At 39.6% G+C, this 19,845-nt stretch overlaps 1 protein-coding gene across 5 annotated transcripts in view; it reads right to left on the bottom strand.

Moving 5' to 3' along the window:
- COL14A1 (collagen type XIV alpha 1 chain) overlaps positions 1 to 19,845 on the bottom strand; it is a 210,828-nt gene that overhangs the window by 127,200 nt on the left and 63,783 nt on the right. For all 5 annotated transcript variants that reach the window (XM_078441830.1, XM_078441832.1, XM_078441833.1 and 2 more), the window contains exons 10-18: positions 19,178 to 19,329; positions 17,648 to 17,777; positions 16,820 to 16,965; positions 14,150 to 14,279; positions 11,927 to 12,066; positions 5,585 to 5,711; positions 3,407 to 3,546; positions 2,784 to 2,916; positions 1,431 to 1,490 (exon numbers count right to left, since the gene is read on the bottom strand). In XM_078441830.1, coding sequence (XP_078297956.1) covers positions 1,431 to 1,490; positions 2,784 to 2,916; positions 3,407 to 3,546; positions 5,585 to 5,711; positions 11,927 to 12,066; positions 14,150 to 14,279; positions 16,820 to 16,965; positions 17,648 to 17,777; positions 19,178 to 19,329 — 1,158 coding nt within the window. The remainder of the gene's footprint in view (positions 1 to 1,430; positions 1,491 to 2,783; positions 2,917 to 3,406; positions 3,547 to 5,584; positions 5,712 to 11,926; positions 12,067 to 14,149; positions 14,280 to 16,819; positions 16,966 to 17,647; positions 17,778 to 19,177; positions 19,330 to 19,845) is intronic.

Raw genomic sequence — 19,845 nt, 5'->3', positions numbered from 1 at the left:
CTCTCAAAAATAAATAAACGTTAAAAAAAAAGAGAAATTAGTTTGAAAGATGCTTACAAGGTGAGACTATGGACCCCTCAAAACTATCAGCTCTGTATATAGCCAGTAAAGGGAACAGGGGAGAAACCCTTAGACTAGGGAAGCCTACAGGGCGGCATGCCCTCTCACCATTCCACTGGAGAAGCAGAAATGGGGGGGGCAGACATGGTCAGCCCCAGTGTACGATTCGCCATCCAACATACATCCTATTCCCCTGTTCCCCCATTTCTATTTCAACGCTCATCACTCAAAGCATGCATCTCTCACCATGGCTGCCTCTATCCACTCAGCCCACGTGGACATTATCCATTCTCTGATATCTGACCCAACTCCTTCACCTGTGCTCTCTGACACATTCTTTCTCATCTGCCAAGATGCCGGCTCCCTCATTTATCCCATCTGACTTCCTGTCATTCTATCCAGCTCCAGTGACTCTTTCTTCTCTTCATTCATTCATTTATTCATCCAGCTTATTCATTGAGCTTTTCCCGTAAACATTCATTGAGCTTTTCTTGTATGTCAGATCATGTTAGGCCTTAGGATACACAGTGATTAACACTTGATAAAAATATTAAAAATGTCACAGAAGAGGCAGGACAGGTAGCAGGAAAAATTGGGGGAGGGTATCAGGCAGTGGGAATGGGAGACAGGGTCTCACCTTCAGAGGGCTAGACGTTCTGGATGGCAGCAGGAAATGGGAGAGCTTGAAAAATATGGTAGAGTCCAAGAAGAAAAGCAGAAGGATCTTGGATGTTATGGAAAGAGACTGTGGGGCACTGTGATAAAGAAGGGCTCAATAAAGATTAACTGGAACATGAATGAATCCGTGAATGAATGAATGGGCAATGGAGAGCCACTGAAGGGTTTTAGGTAGGGAAATAAATGGTATAACTGAACTTGTGTTTTACTTAGTTGACTTTGACAGCTAGTTGAAAGGTGTATTATAAAGGCAGGGGGAAAGTTAAGCTGAAGGAGAAAACAGCAGAGGTAGGAAGCCCATTAGACCAGCCAGGTCTCTGTTACTCACAGAAATGCAAGGAGGCCATGATGTGAGTGATTCTCAACAGACAGAAATACAAGTCACTGAGATCAAGAGAAGGGAGAAACTCTTGGGGCTTGTTGTGCTAACATCCTCTGAAAGACTAAATAGGAACCCAAAACAAAGATGGAAAATGTAGAGAGATGTAACAATGAGGTGAGAAGACTCATTGGCATTTAGAGCTAAGAAGATGTTCAGAGGTTCTGAGGGGGTAAAATTTGAACTGGAATACCAAAAAAATGATAATAATATAAACATATAATATTATATCATATCATATCAATAAAACTGGGATAACGTAACTTCTAATCAAACTTTTCTCATGGGGAAATGGACTTCTATTTCTCCTTACCTGTCGTCACAGGTCTGGTGGGGATGATGGTCGTAGCTGGTTCTGTCCAAATACTGTCAACTAAAAAAATACTCATTACTTTAAAATTCTGTAATAATACCAACTACACATTTTTTATAGCATTTTATAATTTTTGAGGAAAATTTCACCTATATTATCTCACTTGCTTCTTCCCTCCACCTTGACGATGGTTGCAAGCATGAAGACATGAGCTGTAAATAAGGCAGACATGATACCTATTCTGCTGCTAAGGAAACTAAAACCCAAAGAAATAACATTTCTAATCACAGACACCAGCCTTCATATAAACATCTGAATTACACATATAAAACTGTGAAATGGGGCATAACCATGGTAATTAAGGGGAGATAAACAGTGCTGAAGATCACCTTGGGGAAGGGCTTTCAAACAAGACCACCAAGAAGGAAAATAAGCACGTTTTCTATTTCTTGTATTCACCCTGGACAACCAGTGGAATGGAGCAGTTGTGTGGTTCTCCGCCCAGAGCCCCTCTTTGGGGTCAACGCACTCATCACCAGCTTCTGAAATACTGGCTGCCAATGGCTCAGAGCTCTGGGAACTGCCTCGTCTGAGGTCACAGGCTCTGTCAGGGGATGGCCTATCTCCAGTGACTGGGGACGTAGGGGCACAAAGGCTCACCGCCTTTGACTCAGTTTGGACAACTCGGGAGGGTCATCCCAGGTCCAGAAGTCCCAATAGAATTAGCCAAATGCTCAGTTTTAGCTTCTCCCTGTGCCTCATCCTGCCACCCTTACTTCCTTACAGATGTACCTCTCAATTAACTCTCCAATTAACCTTCTGGATGCAATTTGCTGTTTCAGAATCTGATTCCAGGGAACCCAATCAAAGAAAATTTAATATGTCGTTAATACCTCATATTTAAAAAATGAAGGGATGAATGAATCAGTAAGTGCATTTCATACAAGATTCTTGGAACCAAGATTGACTCGGGAAATTCCAAAAGCTCTTGGACATGCTTGCCCTAGGTTTATTCGTTCACTCATTTATTCATTTATAAATTATTTTACCCATCCCTCCATCCATTCAATAAGTGTTTATTACACAGTCAAAATTTCACAAGTACTGTGCTCGGTACTGGGGACATAATGGTGAACAAGACAGATATGGCCTCTGCTTTTATGGTGATAATAGCCAAGATTCTACTATGCTTCATGTATCAGTTTCACGAAAAGTGGAGACACAGGAAGAATTCTGCGGGACACAGAGAAATGGAAGCCTCTGTAGCCCCGGATGAGGTGGATGGGAAGGGAACCTCGGAGGAGGGAGGGTATGAGAATTGATGAAGTCCATCTCAGCCAGACCGAGACTTACGCGTGGTCCCTACAGCGGTCACCACCTCACTCTCGCTTCCATCATCCAGTACAGCCAACAACGAGACTTCATATTCAGTGCCGGGCTCCAGGCCTTCAATAACATGTGAGTCTTGGTCTTCTTTTAGGACGACCTGGAAAGCATTTGGCGCTCAGTAACTGGATTTACTTGAAAAACAGAGGTGAAATTTAAGAAAAAATAATAAAAAGGAAAAATGCCATCCTAAACAGAAGCAAGATACAACTGAGCATAAAGAACTCCAGGGTCATTGAATTCAATTTTAAAGTCAAACCAGAGACTTCATTCCTTTCAATTCCCTCAACAAATAAGGTATTAGTATTGTAAAAGTGCCATTTTGAAGTTTTATTCACATTTATGAAAGTCAAAGAATGTGAAAAATATATAAAATACAGACTTAAGCCATTTTAATCTTAGAAATGCCATTTTAATCTTACAAAAATCATATAATTTGACATTTCTAAAACTCGATGCCAGGCAAAATGTTAATTACTTCTGGGATTCTCAATCTCTTTTAAAGTGGAGACCACCTCAAATGCAGCAGTGGTATTCACTTCCAGAGAAAATGCTCCGGATTACTTTTCAGTCTGTTTCAGACAACTCACTTCTTCGGTGTTCCCTCCATAGACTGGAATCCACATCAACTTGTGTTGCCCTTCATCAGCTGAGAGGGGATGCCAGGTCACTCTGAAACTATCTGTCGTCACCTCATCAATTTCCAAGTATTGCTGGGCTGGAACTTCCTCTGTGAGCCAAGGAAGGACACTTTGTCAGGGAATAGAGAAGGCAGGAAAGCCAAACTCAAGCAGCTCCCGGGACCGCAAGAAGAAAAGAGTCTCTGAAGAACCTCTAGCATTAGGAAAGCACATGGGAGCCCAGAAAGCATCGCCCATCAGTCCGGTGTGGCCTTAAGTTTCTTTTGCCAGCATTTACCCACAGTATAATTAGGAAGACCATGGACACAGCACATTTTTCAAGTCTTCCACTAATTTCCAGAACTCTTAGATTCTCTATTTGGTTCTTTTCACTAACTGTAAAAAAAATAGTAAGAGTGCTGTATTCATTATTTTACAAAAACATTATTTTCTTAATATGTTGATGAAATTAACAAATTGGTGCCCCTGAGGCCGGAGATATGCCCCTTTTAGTTTTATTTGCTTTTGTGCCTAACTCATGCACTAGTGATAAATTAAAGAAGAACCTTCATCCTTTTAATCTTGTATATATGGGTGTCATCGGAAGTGAAAAATGATTTATCAGACCTTCCACAGTTTCATACTTCTGGGATGTACGGCTAGAGCACAGCATCCAACCATTATCAGTCATTGTCAGTCATTTTGATTTTTATGACATGAAATCAGAGATTTTATTTATTTAAAAAAAATTTTTAAGTTTATTTATTACAGAGAAACAGAGAATAAGCGGGGGAGGGGCAGAGAGAGAGAGGGGTGGGGAGACAGAAGCCCAAGCAGGCTCTCCCCGATGCAGGGCTTGAACTCATAAAACTGGGTGATTGTGACTGGAACTGAAATCAAGAGTCAGATGCTCAACCGAGCCACCCAGGCACCTCTGAAATCAGAGATTTTAAAACTCTTTCACAGGATACCAGGAAAATCCCAACTGGAATTAGCCCTCAGGAGATTTTGTGAACTTACTGAACTTTTTTCTGTGAACATTATTTCTCAGTGGGGCATATTTCTTATGTCCCCAAAATAGCTTCTCATCTCCTCAGTATAGCACTCACCTGTTTTCCAAGTGCAATCAATGTTAAGCTCAGAAAGCAAACAACAGAATTGTTGCCACCAAGAGGCAAAAAAGCTTTATATTTATTGACTCCAGGGTATATATCAAAAAGGAAACTCATGCAGTCATGTCTTATTTTTTTTATTTTAGTATTTAAAAGACCCCATATTGTTGCATTAGTATTTCAGTCTGCATGAAAATACATTATTGGCTATAGATTGATGTTTCAGGTTAAATAGTATGAAACTGGGGCGCCTGGGTGGCTCAGTCAGTGAAGTGTCCGACTTCGTCCCAGGTCATATCATCGTCTGTGGGTTCGAGCCCCGCTTCGGGCTCTGTGCTGACAGCTCAGAGCCTGGAGCCTGCTTCGGATTCTGTGTCTCCCTCTCTCTCTGACCCTCCTCCATTCATGCTCTCTCTATGTCTCAAAAATAAATAAACATTTTTTAAAAATTTAATAAAAAAAAAGGCACTGGGGTGGCTCAGTTGGTTAAGCGTCTGACTTCGGCTCAGGTCATGATCTCACAGTTCATGAGTTCAAGCCCCACGTCGGGCTCTGTGCTGACAGCTCAGAGCCTGGAGCCTGCTTCGGATTCTGTGCCTCCCTCTCTCTCTGCCCCATCCCCACTCATGCTCTGTCTCTCTCTGTCTTAAAAATAAATAAAACATTAAATAGTATGAAACTAACATTTCTGCAGGTCAAAACATTATTGGGTATCAGCAATTTTAGAAGTTCAACTTAATACACACACATGAAAATACAAGCTGTGAAATTTTTAGATCCATGAAACAAAAGAACATGCATTTACTTAACTGGGACCTTTGGAATTCAGATAATCTTTCCTCTTTTTCCCTTGCTTTGACAGAAAATAATTAGCCAGTACACATTCTAGTCGCCCAATTGTTCATTTGTTAACAATAATACAATGTAAACAAAGATTAAAATGCAGTCTCTTCAAAATCACAATTGAAGAAGATGCTCCAGCTTCTGGTTTCTATATAGTTTCTCTTATAAAATTTCAAACCATAATAAGACTTACCTGTGGTAAAAATTCCAGTCAGGGGCTCTGACTGCCCTTCATCATAGATAGAGAAAATGGCGACCGTGTACTCGGTGAGTGGCGTTAAGCCCTTCAGAGGGAAGGTGGTAACAGGGTCGACTTCAACCTGCAAAAGAGAGAAGTCATAATAGCTATACAGGATACTCTCTAGACACAAGAAGTATAGGCATTTTATTATTGTCTGTAGTTTATTTGCCCTGGCAGCTGAGCTCTAAATAATTCAAAAATTACTGAATTATACAAACAACTTCTATATTACACATTTCTAATCTTCAACTTTAAATAGATTATCTATCAGTTAATTCTCAGGATGTCTTTGCAACCAATATTATTCCCACCCGTTAAAGACATAGAAAGGAAAGTGCATACAATTTACAGTGCTACTAGAAATAAATCTAATGTTTCCAGCCTGATCAGCTAGGGGTGGCCAGTTTTTGGCTTCACGGCCTGGTCTCCCCTAACTTGTGACTAAGTAACACACAATAACTTCTATACAAGCTGCACAGATGAGCAGCCATGCAGGGGATATCCATACAAAGATAATAGTAAATATGTGAAATATCCCTTTATCTTTATGTCACAGAAAGACATATTTGGGAAAGATATGTACCGATCTCTTTAGAGGGCATAAGGGATGAAGCCCAAGGATAAGGACCTAGGGTATAGCAAAGGGAAGGATTAGAAATAGGAACAGCAAAAAATGAAGAAAGAAACCATAAAGTAAGAAGAAATGGAAGCAGGATCTAGAATACAGAACCCTGAGCAAAACCATCCTCGACTAAGAGAAAAAATAGATGCAGCTTTATCACTGAAAGGTTGGATCTTGGGCCTCTGAGGTATGTTGCAATGAGGGCATATTATAGACCAAGTAAGTGGTGTCCCGCTTAAGCACTTTCTATACATTCTCTCATTTAACCCTCACAAAACCCCTATAAGAGAGGTACTAACAATAAGACACTCACTCTAGCTATAAAGAGACTTGGGGAATTGAAGAAATGAATCTATTTACCTGAAAGCAGACTCTGCCCAAAAAAAAAGATCCCACTTAAAATATTTTCAAGAGACATTCAGAGCAATGTCAGTGAGACCTGTTATTTATGATACTAACGATGACTAACCTTGAGAGTACCTGAAGTTAAGGGGAAAGTGACTAAGCTTCCTGTAGGGATTTGCTCATAGCAGTCAATGTGACCTTTATCAAAATCTAAAATGAGTCATTTTCCTACTTAAAACCTTCCTTGGCTATCAATTGCCTTCCAAACCAAAACAGAGCATCCCGCAGCCTTGGCTTTGCATCATCTGGAGCAGTGATTCTTTTTCTTGCCATAGTTCTTTAAAAAAAAAAAATCATTTCTTTATTTTTGAGAGAGAGAGAGAGAGAGCGCACGTGAGTAGGGGGAGGGGCAGAGAGAGAGAGAGAGAGACAGAGAGAATCCCAAGCAGGCTCTTCTGCTGTCAGCATAAAGCCCGATGTAGGGATCAATCACATAAACCATGAGATCATGACCTGAGCGGAAATCAAGAGTTGGACGCTTAACCAACTGAGCCACCCAGGCACCCTTCTTGCCGAAGTTCTAATCACCTGCTGAGCCCCAGTCACACTGACCTGTCAGGTCCATGTCTTTCCCACCTCAGGGCCTTTGCATGCACAATTCATTCTGTCTGGGACCCTCTCTCCCTAGCTCTTTTCAAAACTAGACTTATGTCATCTCTCAGGACTGTGCTTAACTTTTACCTCCTCACAGGGGGTTTCTCTTTCCACCTATCTCATGGTGTTACCCCCTAACATCGTCCTTTTTTGTTCCTTCCCCAGTACTAAACACAGCCTGATATTATTTTATATCCTATGCATTGAGTGTAAGCCCCCTCAGGGCAGGACCTTGCTTTGCTCCTTCAGTACTGCGTGTTGAATTATATTTGCTTTTGAGTACATAGAGGAGACACCAAATCTCCTTTTTAAGAGAGATAAGAAAGGGCTCATCTGAACTAAGAACCAATCCAGAAACCATATGCATCACTAAGAAATCAACCACAGGTCAAAAAGGAGAGTGACCCTGGAGGAGGAGCTTCCATTTTCACACAATCGGAGCCCTGAGCCACTCTGCCAGAGAGGGCCAACCGTCCCCAGCCTTCTCAGCTACCCCAGCTGAGACACCAGACGCAGAAGTGAAGTCATCTTGGAAGGTCTGGCCCAGTCAAGCTCCCACACGAATGCAAGAGTCACCTCGGCTGACACTACGAGGAGCAGCAGAGCCAAGCTGTCCTTGCTGAGCTCTGCCCAGGTTACATAATCATGGATTGTCTTTTTCAGCTGGGCTGTTAGTTACACAGCAGGAGTTAACTGAAAATACGGGGTTATCTTCTTCTGAGTCTGGGCCTGATAATATTATAGGTCATCCTTAGCATTTAATGTTTACTTTGGTTCGGGCATTGTCTGTATGGTTCACGTGTATTAGTTCACTTAATCGTTAGCCCACAGTCTTGTAGTCTAGCTAATCTTTATGCTTAATTTGAAGACGGTAAACTTGAGACTCTGAAAAGTTAAGGAACTTGCCCAGTGGAAAACCAGCTAGTACCTAGTACCTCCACACAAATGTTTCAGATTCTAAATCCTACGCTTGTAAACACTATTTACAGTATGGCCTCATTACTTCAACTCACAGAAAAGACAAATGCATATTTAAAATATGAGTTCAAGACATGTTCTTCTAAGTTATATTTGCATATTGCTTCTGTTGTTTTGGATTATAATAGCTGGGTTTAGGGGCACCTGAGTGGCTCAGCCGGTTAAGCGTCCGACTTTGGCTTAGGTCATGATCTCGTGGTTCGTGGGTTCCAGCCCCGCGTGGGGCTCTGTGCTGACAGCTCAGAGCCTGGAGCCTGCTTTGGATTCTGTGTGTCCCTCTTTCTTTGCCTCTCCCCTGCTCGCACTCTCTCCTCTCTCTCTCTCTCTGAAAAATAAATATTAAAAAAAAAAACTTAAAAAAATAATAGCTGAGTCTATCTACTGAGCACTCACGATGTGTCAAGAACTTTACATTCATTGTCTTATTTAGCCTCCTCCTCCCCCCACCAAACCCTGGGTATTTATAATAGCTATTTCACAAAGAAGGAATAGGAGGCCCAAAGATCTTTAACTAGCTTTCCAGATACAAAACTATTAACTGGAATGGATACTTATGCCTTGACCTCTAAGTCTCAAATCTGTGACCAATAGCAATTTAGTGAGGATATCAAACATCCACAAAAGCAGTTAAAAATTAAAGTTTCTCAGGTACACCAAGAGATGAAAAGGGGAATAGTGTGTATATACACACACAGTTTTGCCCCTTTATATACGTATTTATATATATATAAGCATATATGTGTAAGTGTATACCTTTTCAATATGTTTCTACATATATCCTTGTATCTGTTGAAAAGATCTATTTTATTTATTAAAGCATTTTATTTGACTCTGAACAGACCATATTTTATGCATTAACTATTGATTATTTTATTTGACCAAATGAAACCTTTAAGGTGTCATATATTTTTGTTAGTTATATTATGTTTTAGACTAAGTTCTGGAACTGATTCTGTTGGTAGGACTTTCAAGATGTAGAAGAATTTGAGAAAATGATAACAAATGACCATGATCTCACGGTTATGCAACCATTTTTGAAAATTTTTCAAACAGTCTGGCTTAAAAGCTTAATTTCAGCCTAATTCTGGGAGGGATGAAAATAGAGCCCTTGATGAGGAAAGAGGGACTGGGCTCCACTTTGGGCTCTGTTGTTGAGTCATAGCTGTCGGGAAGTGGACTTGCCTTGGAGCCTGAAAACTGGCCTTTTATGTATAAAACTCAAATGGCAGCACTTTAGTTTTCCATCATGCTTGTACGTTTCCCCAAATCCTCTCCTAGCACATGCTATCTAAGACGGCTCTGTCTTCCGTTTGACCTCATGTTTTCAGCATGTTTCTCTAAGGATTGCATGAGGGGGCTCTCGGAACAGTGGCTGGCTCAAGGTAAGTGCTCAACACGTGTGAGCCACCACCATCATCATCATCATCATCATCATCATCATCATCATCATCACCGACATTTGGGTGCTCTGTTTTATTTTTCTTCCTTGGTCTCCAAGCAGTCGGGGAGACAGGTAATGCAGAAAGGATACAAGCAAGAGGAAGTGAAGGAAGGAAGTTGGGAGGAACAGGAGGTAAAGCACAGATATATAACATGTAAACAAAAGCTTACAATCAATTGCATGTTACATAGAAGTAGATTTTATTTGGGACATTTTAAAGTTCCTTTCAGAATGTACTGGAAATTTCCTAAATACCCAATTGTAGTATTACCTATAAGTAAAAGCTTAATTAATAGAAGTTAAAGTTAAAGTTATTAAAATATGGTAGGAATACTCACCCTTAAAGTCATATATTAGGCAAATCAGTAATATTACAAATTAGGCAAAGTAATATTACATGTAAACAAAAGACATTTGTCTAGCCACATCTAATCTCAATTGCATGGTTAAGAATTAAGAAATGAGAACACACACACCCACCCATACACACACACACACACACACACACACACACACACACCCCAGTTAAGATGGAAATGTTACAAAACCACACATTGTTTATGTATTTTACTCAAACAATGTTTTCTCAGATTTTCATTTGTAGTCCATTTTCTCATGTTTTAAATTCGGTTTTACTAAATACAGTTTTCTAGTTTTCCAGCACAACACAAAGTAGAAATAGTAAGTGCCAAAGGCATCTCCAAGATTGAAAACCCTACAAAAAAAGCATATGTAGCTCTCAACAAATATATAGGCTGGGGTCATTCTTCATTAAGGCAAATAAATAAAATATCATAAGAGGCCACCACAGCTATATATTTTTTATGTGGATGTTAAGTAGATTTCTTGTGCTGATCATTTTACAATATATACAAATATCAAATAACAGCAAATGTGCAGTATTGTCCATTCATTACCCAATGTCCTGTATGAGGGGCCATTCTGCAAACTACTGTTTGGATTTAATTGTAGGAAACAGTTTGTCTCTGCAAATGAAAATAGTTTCTTTATTTGGTCAGAAACTAGAAGTGATGTAATCCAACATACTTCCCTCTTGGTCTTAATTTCTTGGACCAAGCTGAGGAAAAATAATAATAACTCTGCTATCAATCCTGTTAAAATATATTCCCAAGGAAAGAATTAATGAAAAGTATTAGTCACTGAGTATAAGATACTGCATCATCATGAGTTTTAATAAGTTCTGTTATTTCAAAGCATCTTCCTACACAAAACTTGAATTCTTCAGTTTTGTATTTAACTCATCTGACCTGCATCTTTCAGATGTTAGTTTACTCAACAGCAGGATACCCTGGATAACACTGTCATTATTTCTCGTTTACAACATCTAGGAAGACACCTACTTCTCCACCTCCTTCCACAGGGGCAGACTATATACTTCAAAGATGGCCACATCAACATATGTCTCCCATCCCTCCTGCCTCCCGCCATAGGAGGGACCTGTGTTCCTCCCCATGTTGAATCCATGTAGAGACTTGTGATATCTCCTACCAGTGGAGTGTGGCAGAAGGTGACACAGCTTCCACTTAGCACATGTTTGCACTCTCTCTCTCTCTGTCTCTCTCTCTGTCTCTCTCCCTGTCTCTCTGGACACATGTCTAGGGACTCCTGAGCAAACATGCAAAAAGTCTAATTCCCCTACAGCTGCCATGCTGGAGGGATCATGTGAAGAGGCTACTTAGAGATACAGAGAGCTGCGCTGGCTCCCGGCTGATTCAGTCTTCCCAGACCAGGCACCAGACATAGGAATGAAGGAGCCATTATGATGACACCAGCTCCAGCCACTCTCTGGCTACCATCTCATGAGTGACCCCAAGCCAGAACTACATGTCCAAGTAGTTGACACATTAATTCCTGACACACAGAAACCATGAGATAAAATAAACAATTAGTATTGTTTTAAGCCATTATAGTTTGGGATGATTTGGTTCTGCAGCCATTAAAAACTAATATACAACTGCCAAAAGAAAAGACATTGTGGGGTGCCTGGACGGCTCAGTCGGTTAAGCCTCCAACTTCGGTTCAGGTCATGATCTCATAGTTCATGGGTTCGGGCCCCATGTTGGGCTCTGTGCTGACAGCTCGGAGCCTGGACGCTGCTTTAGATTCTGTGTCTCCCTCGCTCTCTGCCCCTCCCCCGCTTGCACTCTGCCACTCTCTCTTTCTCTCTCTCTCTCAAAAATAAATAAACATTTCAAAAAATTAAAAAAAAAAGACATTGTGATCCACAGTTTACCTCATTAATTTCAGTCCCATCTGCGTTGTTATACACAATTCGATAACCAGTAACCTGTCTTGAAGCTGGGTCCCAGGCTAACCGAGCACTGTTAGAGCCAACATTGGAGATTCTCAGGTTTCTTGGTGGACTTAAAGGCACTTTGCAGTAAGAGGAATAGAACATAATTAAAATGTTAAATAATATATATGTTAAAAAGCCACAAAACCCCCAGTATCTTTGACTTCTGAACTACTTACATATGAAAAATTTCACCCAGACAATAACTTATAACTAAGAAAATTAACAAATTAACAAAGAAAAAACTTTCCTTGTAAAGAATGAATAGTATTGATAAATTATACATGCTAAGAAATAAGTAAGATTTAGATAAATTCTTTGTGCCCTTCTTCTCCAATCAAGGCTATTATTATGACCTGCTGTAAATAAGAAACCTAATGGATCAAAAACCAGAGCACCTGAAATTAAATCTTAGCTATTTCATTCAACTGTCATATGATTCTGGCAAAGTCACTCTACTCCTCCTCTCTGCAATTTCCCATGTGTAAAATGAGGTTGATGGCCTCTGTCCTTTCCATCTAGGTATCCATTAGGCACTTCCAACTTAACTTGTCCAAAACTGAACCACTGACTCAGCCATCTCTTCCAATCTTCTCTCAATCTCTCCCTCTGAGCAAACAGAAATTCCATTCTTCCCACTGCTTAGGCCAGAAACCTTTGAGTCATCGAAGATTCAGGTTTCTGAACATGTCACCTTCTCACTGAAGTATTCCATGATCACTGTATGTAAAGTAATCCTTCCACTCCAATGCTACCTTTTACCCCTGATTTATTTTTTTATATTGCACTTTTATTGGTCTACTATATCTCTCACTCAATATACTGTAATTTTAGAGGATTAGGGATTAATTTTGTTCTTGGCTTTATCCCCAATATAGCAGGTTCTCAATATATATTTGTTGACTCAAGGAGTAGGAGTCCTGCCCTGGATAAATCCCAGTGGCTTTGTGAAACTAAATAAAAACAAACACTTTGCTGTTGTTCTAAAACTATTTAAAGAGGTAATCGTATTTCTGCAGATTCTTGACCATCAATTCCACAGCTTTTTGTACTTCTTCAAGGCCCCCCCTTCCAATTCAACAGATTAAAATTTATCAATAATCTTTGACAGTTTCATGAGCTTTTACAGGTTTACAGTAAAAACAATTGTGAAGGTCTATCACGTGCTCTGTATGAATCCGAGAAGATCTGGAGCTGATCATTATGACAACTCATGTATCTCATTAAACCCTGACAATAGACTGCAAAGAGATTACAACATCCCCATTATATAGGTCATAAGACTGAGGTAACTTGGCCAAAGTCGCAGTTGGAGCAGAAGAGCACTTAGAGTCTAACCCAGGCAATTGATCATTGATGTGAGAGCCTGTGACACAGTGCTGATAGGGCCAGCAGAAAAAAAACCTAGAACACAAATAACCATGGTTGTCAGCCATAGCCACCAAGTATAATGCTTCCTCACCCCAAAGGCCAATTATTTTCATTAATTCAATACACGTTGATTATTTGTCATTAAAGAGCCTATAGAACTTAGTGACTCTCTTAATACTTAAGGGGCTGGAGTGAGAGTATAGGAGAGAGAAAAGCAATAGAATTATTTCAAGAATTGTGCACACTTTGCTCTAAAATTTTCTGGAGTCCAGTTAAATACAGCAGCATGGTGGAACAATGTCTAGTTTCCTTACTGCATTAAAAATGCCAGTCCTCAGGGTGCCTGGGTGGCTCAGTCGGCTGAACATCCAACTTCTGCTCAGGTCATGATCTCACGGTTTGTGAGTTTGAGACCTGCAACAGGCTCTGTGCTGACAGCTCAGAGCCTGGAGCCTGCTTCAGATTCTGTGTCTCCCTCTCTTTCTGGCCCTCCCCTACTCATACTCTGTCTCTCAAAAATAAATAAATGTTAAAAAAATTTTTTTTGATAACAACCAAAAAAAACAATGCCCGTCCTAGGAACAGGTACCCAGGGACATCACTTTTTAGGACTGCCCCCTCCTTTCTTTTAATCAGCTAGTACATTTCCTTCCCCTAAATAACATTTACATTTTCTAAAGTTACAATTAGCTCTTAAGAAGTTTCAACTTAAACCAGTATTTCCAATTTAGAATCCCAACATTTATTTGGGTTTTTATTACAGCATTTCTTCTGAACAATTGAATTGCTCACGTGTCGTTTCTTGGCCCGTAACAGGATCGCTGGCCTCTTCTCCAAACATAGCATAAACTGTAACTGTGTATTCCGTATTGGGCAACAACCCACTCAATTCAATATCTGTGTGGGTCTCTCCAATTTTCATCTGAAAAGAACACACGTTATCAGATCATTTGCCAGTGTGTACCACACCTGGTGATCAGAGTGCAACTGAGTTAAGGTGAGAATTCTGTCTCCTTGCAACCCCTTATTCAGACAGGCTTCAGTCATAATTTTTCACTGTCTTGTGTCACTTTATATTAGGAACAGATGCCACGGGACCGTACAAAAATGAATGTACCACGCGTGCTGTTTTAGGATAACTCTTTACATCTGGACAAGTAGTAATCTCAGAGAGGATAACAGTGTCAAAAATTCAGTCCTCAAAGGACTGTGGGTGGAACTGAGTCACAAATGTTGTCTAGAAAGAGTATAAGCTCGAAGCAAGCTGGGGACACAGCCAAGTGGGCACCTCTCACCACTGGCTAATTCTAACCACTCCCTAGGCTGGGTGCCCAGTGTTTGCCTCAAGCCTGATTGAACTGGACCAGTTTTGTCGCTCCATTCAACAAAGGGGCCCGTGCACTTGGGATCGCAGTTTTCTCCCAGGATTCAGAAGAGATCAACAGTCAACCCACCTTGACCTCCAATGCTGCAATTTGCTTTTTGATTCCAGAATGATTTTTCTGACCCTTGAAGTCAAAGAAACTAGCCAACATTCTCAGCAGTGTGACAAGTGCATCACAGCATGGTTTTATTTTTGTTTTGGAAGAAAGAAAAATATCTCCATAGTCAGTCTCCAGCCACACAACTGCCAATGTTATGGTCAAATTAGAAATTTTAATGTCGAAGTATTTCAACATATAGAAAATAAATGTGGAGAAAAGAATATAATTCACCCTCCACACACCACTCAAATTTAATAGATAGGAACATTTTGTCATATTGACTTCCGATCTTATCTTAAAAAGAGCTAATATATTCAGATAAAACCAAAGTTCTGTCTCGTTCTTTCTGTTCACTACCTCCACCCTAGGGATGAGATGCATCTTACTGATCCAGTTTTTTACTTCTACTGTGTTTATATCTGTAAATCATATATAGTTCTGTATGTTTAACTATATACATAAATGGAACCATGTGAACATAATTTTTTGCAATTTTTTTCTCTGTCAATACTATGTTTATCCACATTGATATAAGGGGACAGAGATGATATTTATATTTTTTATGGTATTTGTTTGTATAAATATGTTGCTATTTTCCATTCCTCTATTGATGAACATGTTGGTCGTCTGCAACATTCTGTTCTGACCAAGTGCTTGCATCCAAAAAAAGCCTTGCAGGAGGTTTCCTTAAGATATATTCCTAAAAAAAATGGTACATATCTTCAACTTGATGATATTATTTCAAATTATTCTCCAAGCAGCTGTACCAATTTGCATACCAATTTACATGAATGATTCTGTTTCCTGTACACTCACTAATATGCAGTTATTATTAGACTTTAAAAACTGTTTGCTAATCTACTGGGTGTGAACTGGTATTTCCTTTCTTTCTTATTTTTTTTTCCTTCTTGGTGAAGCTGATCATCTTTCTAGCATCATTTTTGAAGTCTCCCTTCTGCCAAAATAATTCAGATCAACATTAAATCCAAATGAAGTAAAGCTGTCTAAGCCCTGGAAATAAGAAAAAACCCACATGTCACCAATGCTCTGTTCCTGATACTCAGATTCACCACATTTTTCGTCCTAAACATTTCTGTCGCCAGAGGCAATGTTAAAGACAATGGTTAGACAATATCAAAGACTTGAGTTCTGAACTTCCCCCTATTAATCACTCTATCTGCCTGGTCTCACACTCCCAAGTGTTACAGACATTTCCTCTTTATTCCTCGAATATCTATATTATAGTCATCATTCCCTATAAATTAAAAACAAAGACTAAATCATTTGAAAGTCAAAGATTCAACATTTAAAATGGAATACATGCAAAAAAAAATAATCCATACCAATGCAATACATTTTCTACTTCTCAAATTGGTAAGAAAAAGTTTCTAAGTCAGTGAACATAGAGGGAAATAGCCATTTGTGAATTGCATACAGCAATATAAATTATAACAAATTTCTCTAGAATCATTTGCTAATGCTTAGCATAAGCCTTAATAATTTGCATGCCATCTGAAAAAAGCAACTCTGTTTCTACAAATGTATCCTAAGGAAATAATCTGACAACCTTGCGAAGTTACGTGTTAAGAATGATCACAAAAGCATATTTATACAACACATTATCTAAATGTCCAATAACATGCAATTAATTAAACATGACCTGGTACAAACCAACGAACCAACTGTTTAAAAGGAACATATAAAATATTCTCTAATGGTATGAAAAGGTATTCACAATAAACAAAATGAAAACAGAAGACTACAAAACAATTCCCATTTGCTGTGTTTAAAAATGCATTGAAAAGGACTTAAGTAAATGTTAACAATAGCGATTTCTAGGTGGCAGGATTACAGGTGATGTTTTCCCCTTTTTACTAACGTGAATTTTCTAAGTATTATACATTAAATTTTTATAATTAAAAAATCCATTTTCAGGAAGTCAAAGATTCTGGGACTCTAGTAGACAGCAGGTGTTTACCTCTTTTTCATCCCCGGCCAGACCTTCTGTGAGAGGAGCATAGAGGATCAGGTATCCTGAGGCTCCGGGCACTGCATTCCATTTTACCCTCAGACTATTCTCAGTCACATCGTACAGTTCAAGGTCAGAAGCCATGGGTAAAGCAACTGCAAGATAATTTTTTTTTAATCCTCTGCCATTTATCAGCGTGCTTGCTTATTTTTCAGATGATATTCATCCTTAAATATGTTCGTACAGCCATGCAAACCCCTTCTGAGAGGGAAAACACAGTGAATGTTTAAAAGCAGAAACAACATCTTCTAGTTTCTTATAACCCACTACAGTGATGGGCACATTTCTCTGGGAGCCAGTCAAGAGCAAGGAGACTCTTCTGACCATTATTTTATACCCATCACCAAGCATAGAGTCCGACATGAAGCAGCAATTAAAAACAGTCGTGTCACTTAGTAAATGACAGAATGGGTGGTTGAATGAACAAATATATGAGTGAATAGATACCCGTCAACAACGCACTCAATCAGAGACAGTGAGGAGATGTGAACGAGTCAGCAGTTAAATTAGTTCATAATATACATTCACCAAACATTTGTTGAGTTAATACATGTATTGCACCCTTAACCACCTAAACATACCCGAGTTTTATGACACCCCTCTCAATAGGCAGCACCTGCCAAGTGCAATTACAGGATGGGCCAATACCACGTATGGCACCGCTATTATTTTCTATGACTTTGATTCAGGATGGCCATCAGGACAACCTGAGAGGAATTCCAGTTTAGGAAAGGCCACTGAAGCAACGCCATACAAAGGCAGACGTTCAATACATACGTGTGGTTTCAGTTCCCCGCAGGCCTTCACTAGCCGTGTGAGCATATATTGCGAAGACTGCTATCTGATACTCAGTTAAAGACATTAAATTTTTCAACACTGTAGAAGATACGCTTCCATCCACCACCACCTGATCAAAGAACAGTTCAAGGAATGAGAATATGAGATTGAATTGAATTGACATGCAGAATTGAAACCAAACAGCAAAATATCTCTAGCAAGAATGTTTCATTAAATTTTTTTTTATTTTTTTAAAGGTTTATTTATTTTGGAGACAGAGAGAGACAGAGTGCAAGCAGGCAAGGGGCAGAGAGAGAGGGAGACACAGAATCCGAGGCAGGCTCCAAATTCCGAGCTGTCAGCACAGAGCCTGACGCGGGGCTCGAACTCACAAATTGCGATATCGTGGCCTGAGCCGAAGTTGGACCCTTAACTGACTAAGCCACCCAGGCGCCCCTCATTAAATATTTTCTTACTTGTGCCACATCCTCTTTTGCACTGTGGCAGTTAATTCTCCTTGAATTCCTATGTGAAGCGAGGCACCTTTCATGGAATATATCCAAAAGTCCCTTATTAATCCATACCCGACGGAGAGTGTCTTTCCCTGGCTAACTGTTATCCTAACCACCTCTACTTATAACAGTTGACGTGTGATATTTTTCCATGGAGTTTTGGGAAGCATTTAAGTGATTTAGTAGTCATGAAAAAGGATCACTGGAAGCACTTTGTTTTGGGGAGGGGGGGTCCAGATGATTTAAATCTCCCAGATCTACTTCTCTAACATTCAAGAAAAAAATTAAAAATCCTGCCATAATACATAAAAAATTGTGAGACACGTTGAGGTCAATCGGAGGTTGGAACAACAAAAGGTTAAGGTTAGCACTTCAAAAAGAAAGAAAGAAAGGGAAATTTCATCACATTTTAACATATTCCCTGTGACTACTGTGTCAAAGGTAGGAAATGGGAAAGACCCAGTCATCTGGCAATAGGTATTCTCCCCTGTAATGGCCAAACCATGAAAAAAGCTGGCTACAGATACTTTACTGTGGCTTCTCTATGGCACTAATCTCTCCACAAATGTCTAGGAAATCCCAAACCCTGGAGGACGATATGACCACATAATTTGGAACGTACATACTTCATTAAGGCAGAAAGTTCAGACCACTCCCAAAGTAGAAAGAATACATGAATAGCAAAAAGGGGCTCTGGCCACATAATTAACTACTGATTCCTTCTGCTTTAGAACGTATTGATTTTACAAAGAAGAAAAGTCAAAATAAGTCATGTGAGAAATGAACACATGACCAGCCCCGAGGGTTATTTGACAGAGGTGGGAGGAGAAGGTATAAATGCCATAACCAGAGAGATGGGAGAACAAAGTGGACACATGCAAATGTACTTCAGTCCAAAGAATTTTAAATGTTTGTGACAGAATCATCTCCTCATATATGCATTTCTGTCTTGTCCTCACTACAGTGGAAGACTAGAGGGAATGAGAATAATGGTTTGAAAATATCGTCTCCTTATTACCTCGTCTGGTTTTCCGCCCCTGGCAGGATAATACACGACTCTGTATTTTTCCACTTTTCCTGGGGCATGAGTCCAGTTAACCATAAAGCTCCTGGCAGTGACTTCAGAAGTAATCAGCTGTGTAGGCGGCCCAATGGTGGCAAGGGCTGACGCTAGAGTAGAGAAACACATAAAGTGAACCTCTTTCCCAAAGTTACTTCTTATGTACCCAGGAAACCCCATTAGTTAGAAATGCCTATTGGTTTCATGCTACCTCTAATATTTCATTTCTAGCCAAGTTGATTCAATTATTCATTCTGACATTTGAAACACTGAAACATTTAAGTGCCTGTTATGTACCAACCACTATGCTAGGTTCTGAGGATATGGACTTAAATAAGCCAGGCCTTGACTCCAAAATATTTTCTTAAAGACTCTGCTATATAACAATTAAAAAAAAAAAAAACACAACATTGATTGAGCATGTGTGTATCTAAAGGTACTCTCTTGAGTTCTTTAGAAGTATTCTTTTATTTAACTCTAATAGTTACTATTATTGTTTCCATTTGGTACCAGAGAAAACCAAGGTACAATGAAGTTAAATAATGACCAACTCTCACAATTAGTAAATATCAAAGCTGAGATTGGTACTTGAGTTTTTGACCTAAGTGTCTATATTTTTAAGCATC

Source organism: Panthera onca, chromosome F2 (genome assembly GCF_046562875.1).
Source record: "Panthera onca isolate mPanOnc1 chromosome F2, mPanOnc1 haplotype 2, whole genome shotgun sequence".
In the NCBI taxonomy this organism is placed as follows: Eukaryota; Metazoa; Chordata; class Mammalia; order Carnivora; family Felidae; genus Panthera; species Panthera onca.
Note: the sequence above shows the minus strand (reverse complement) of the source record. Positions and strands in the feature narration are given on the sequence as shown.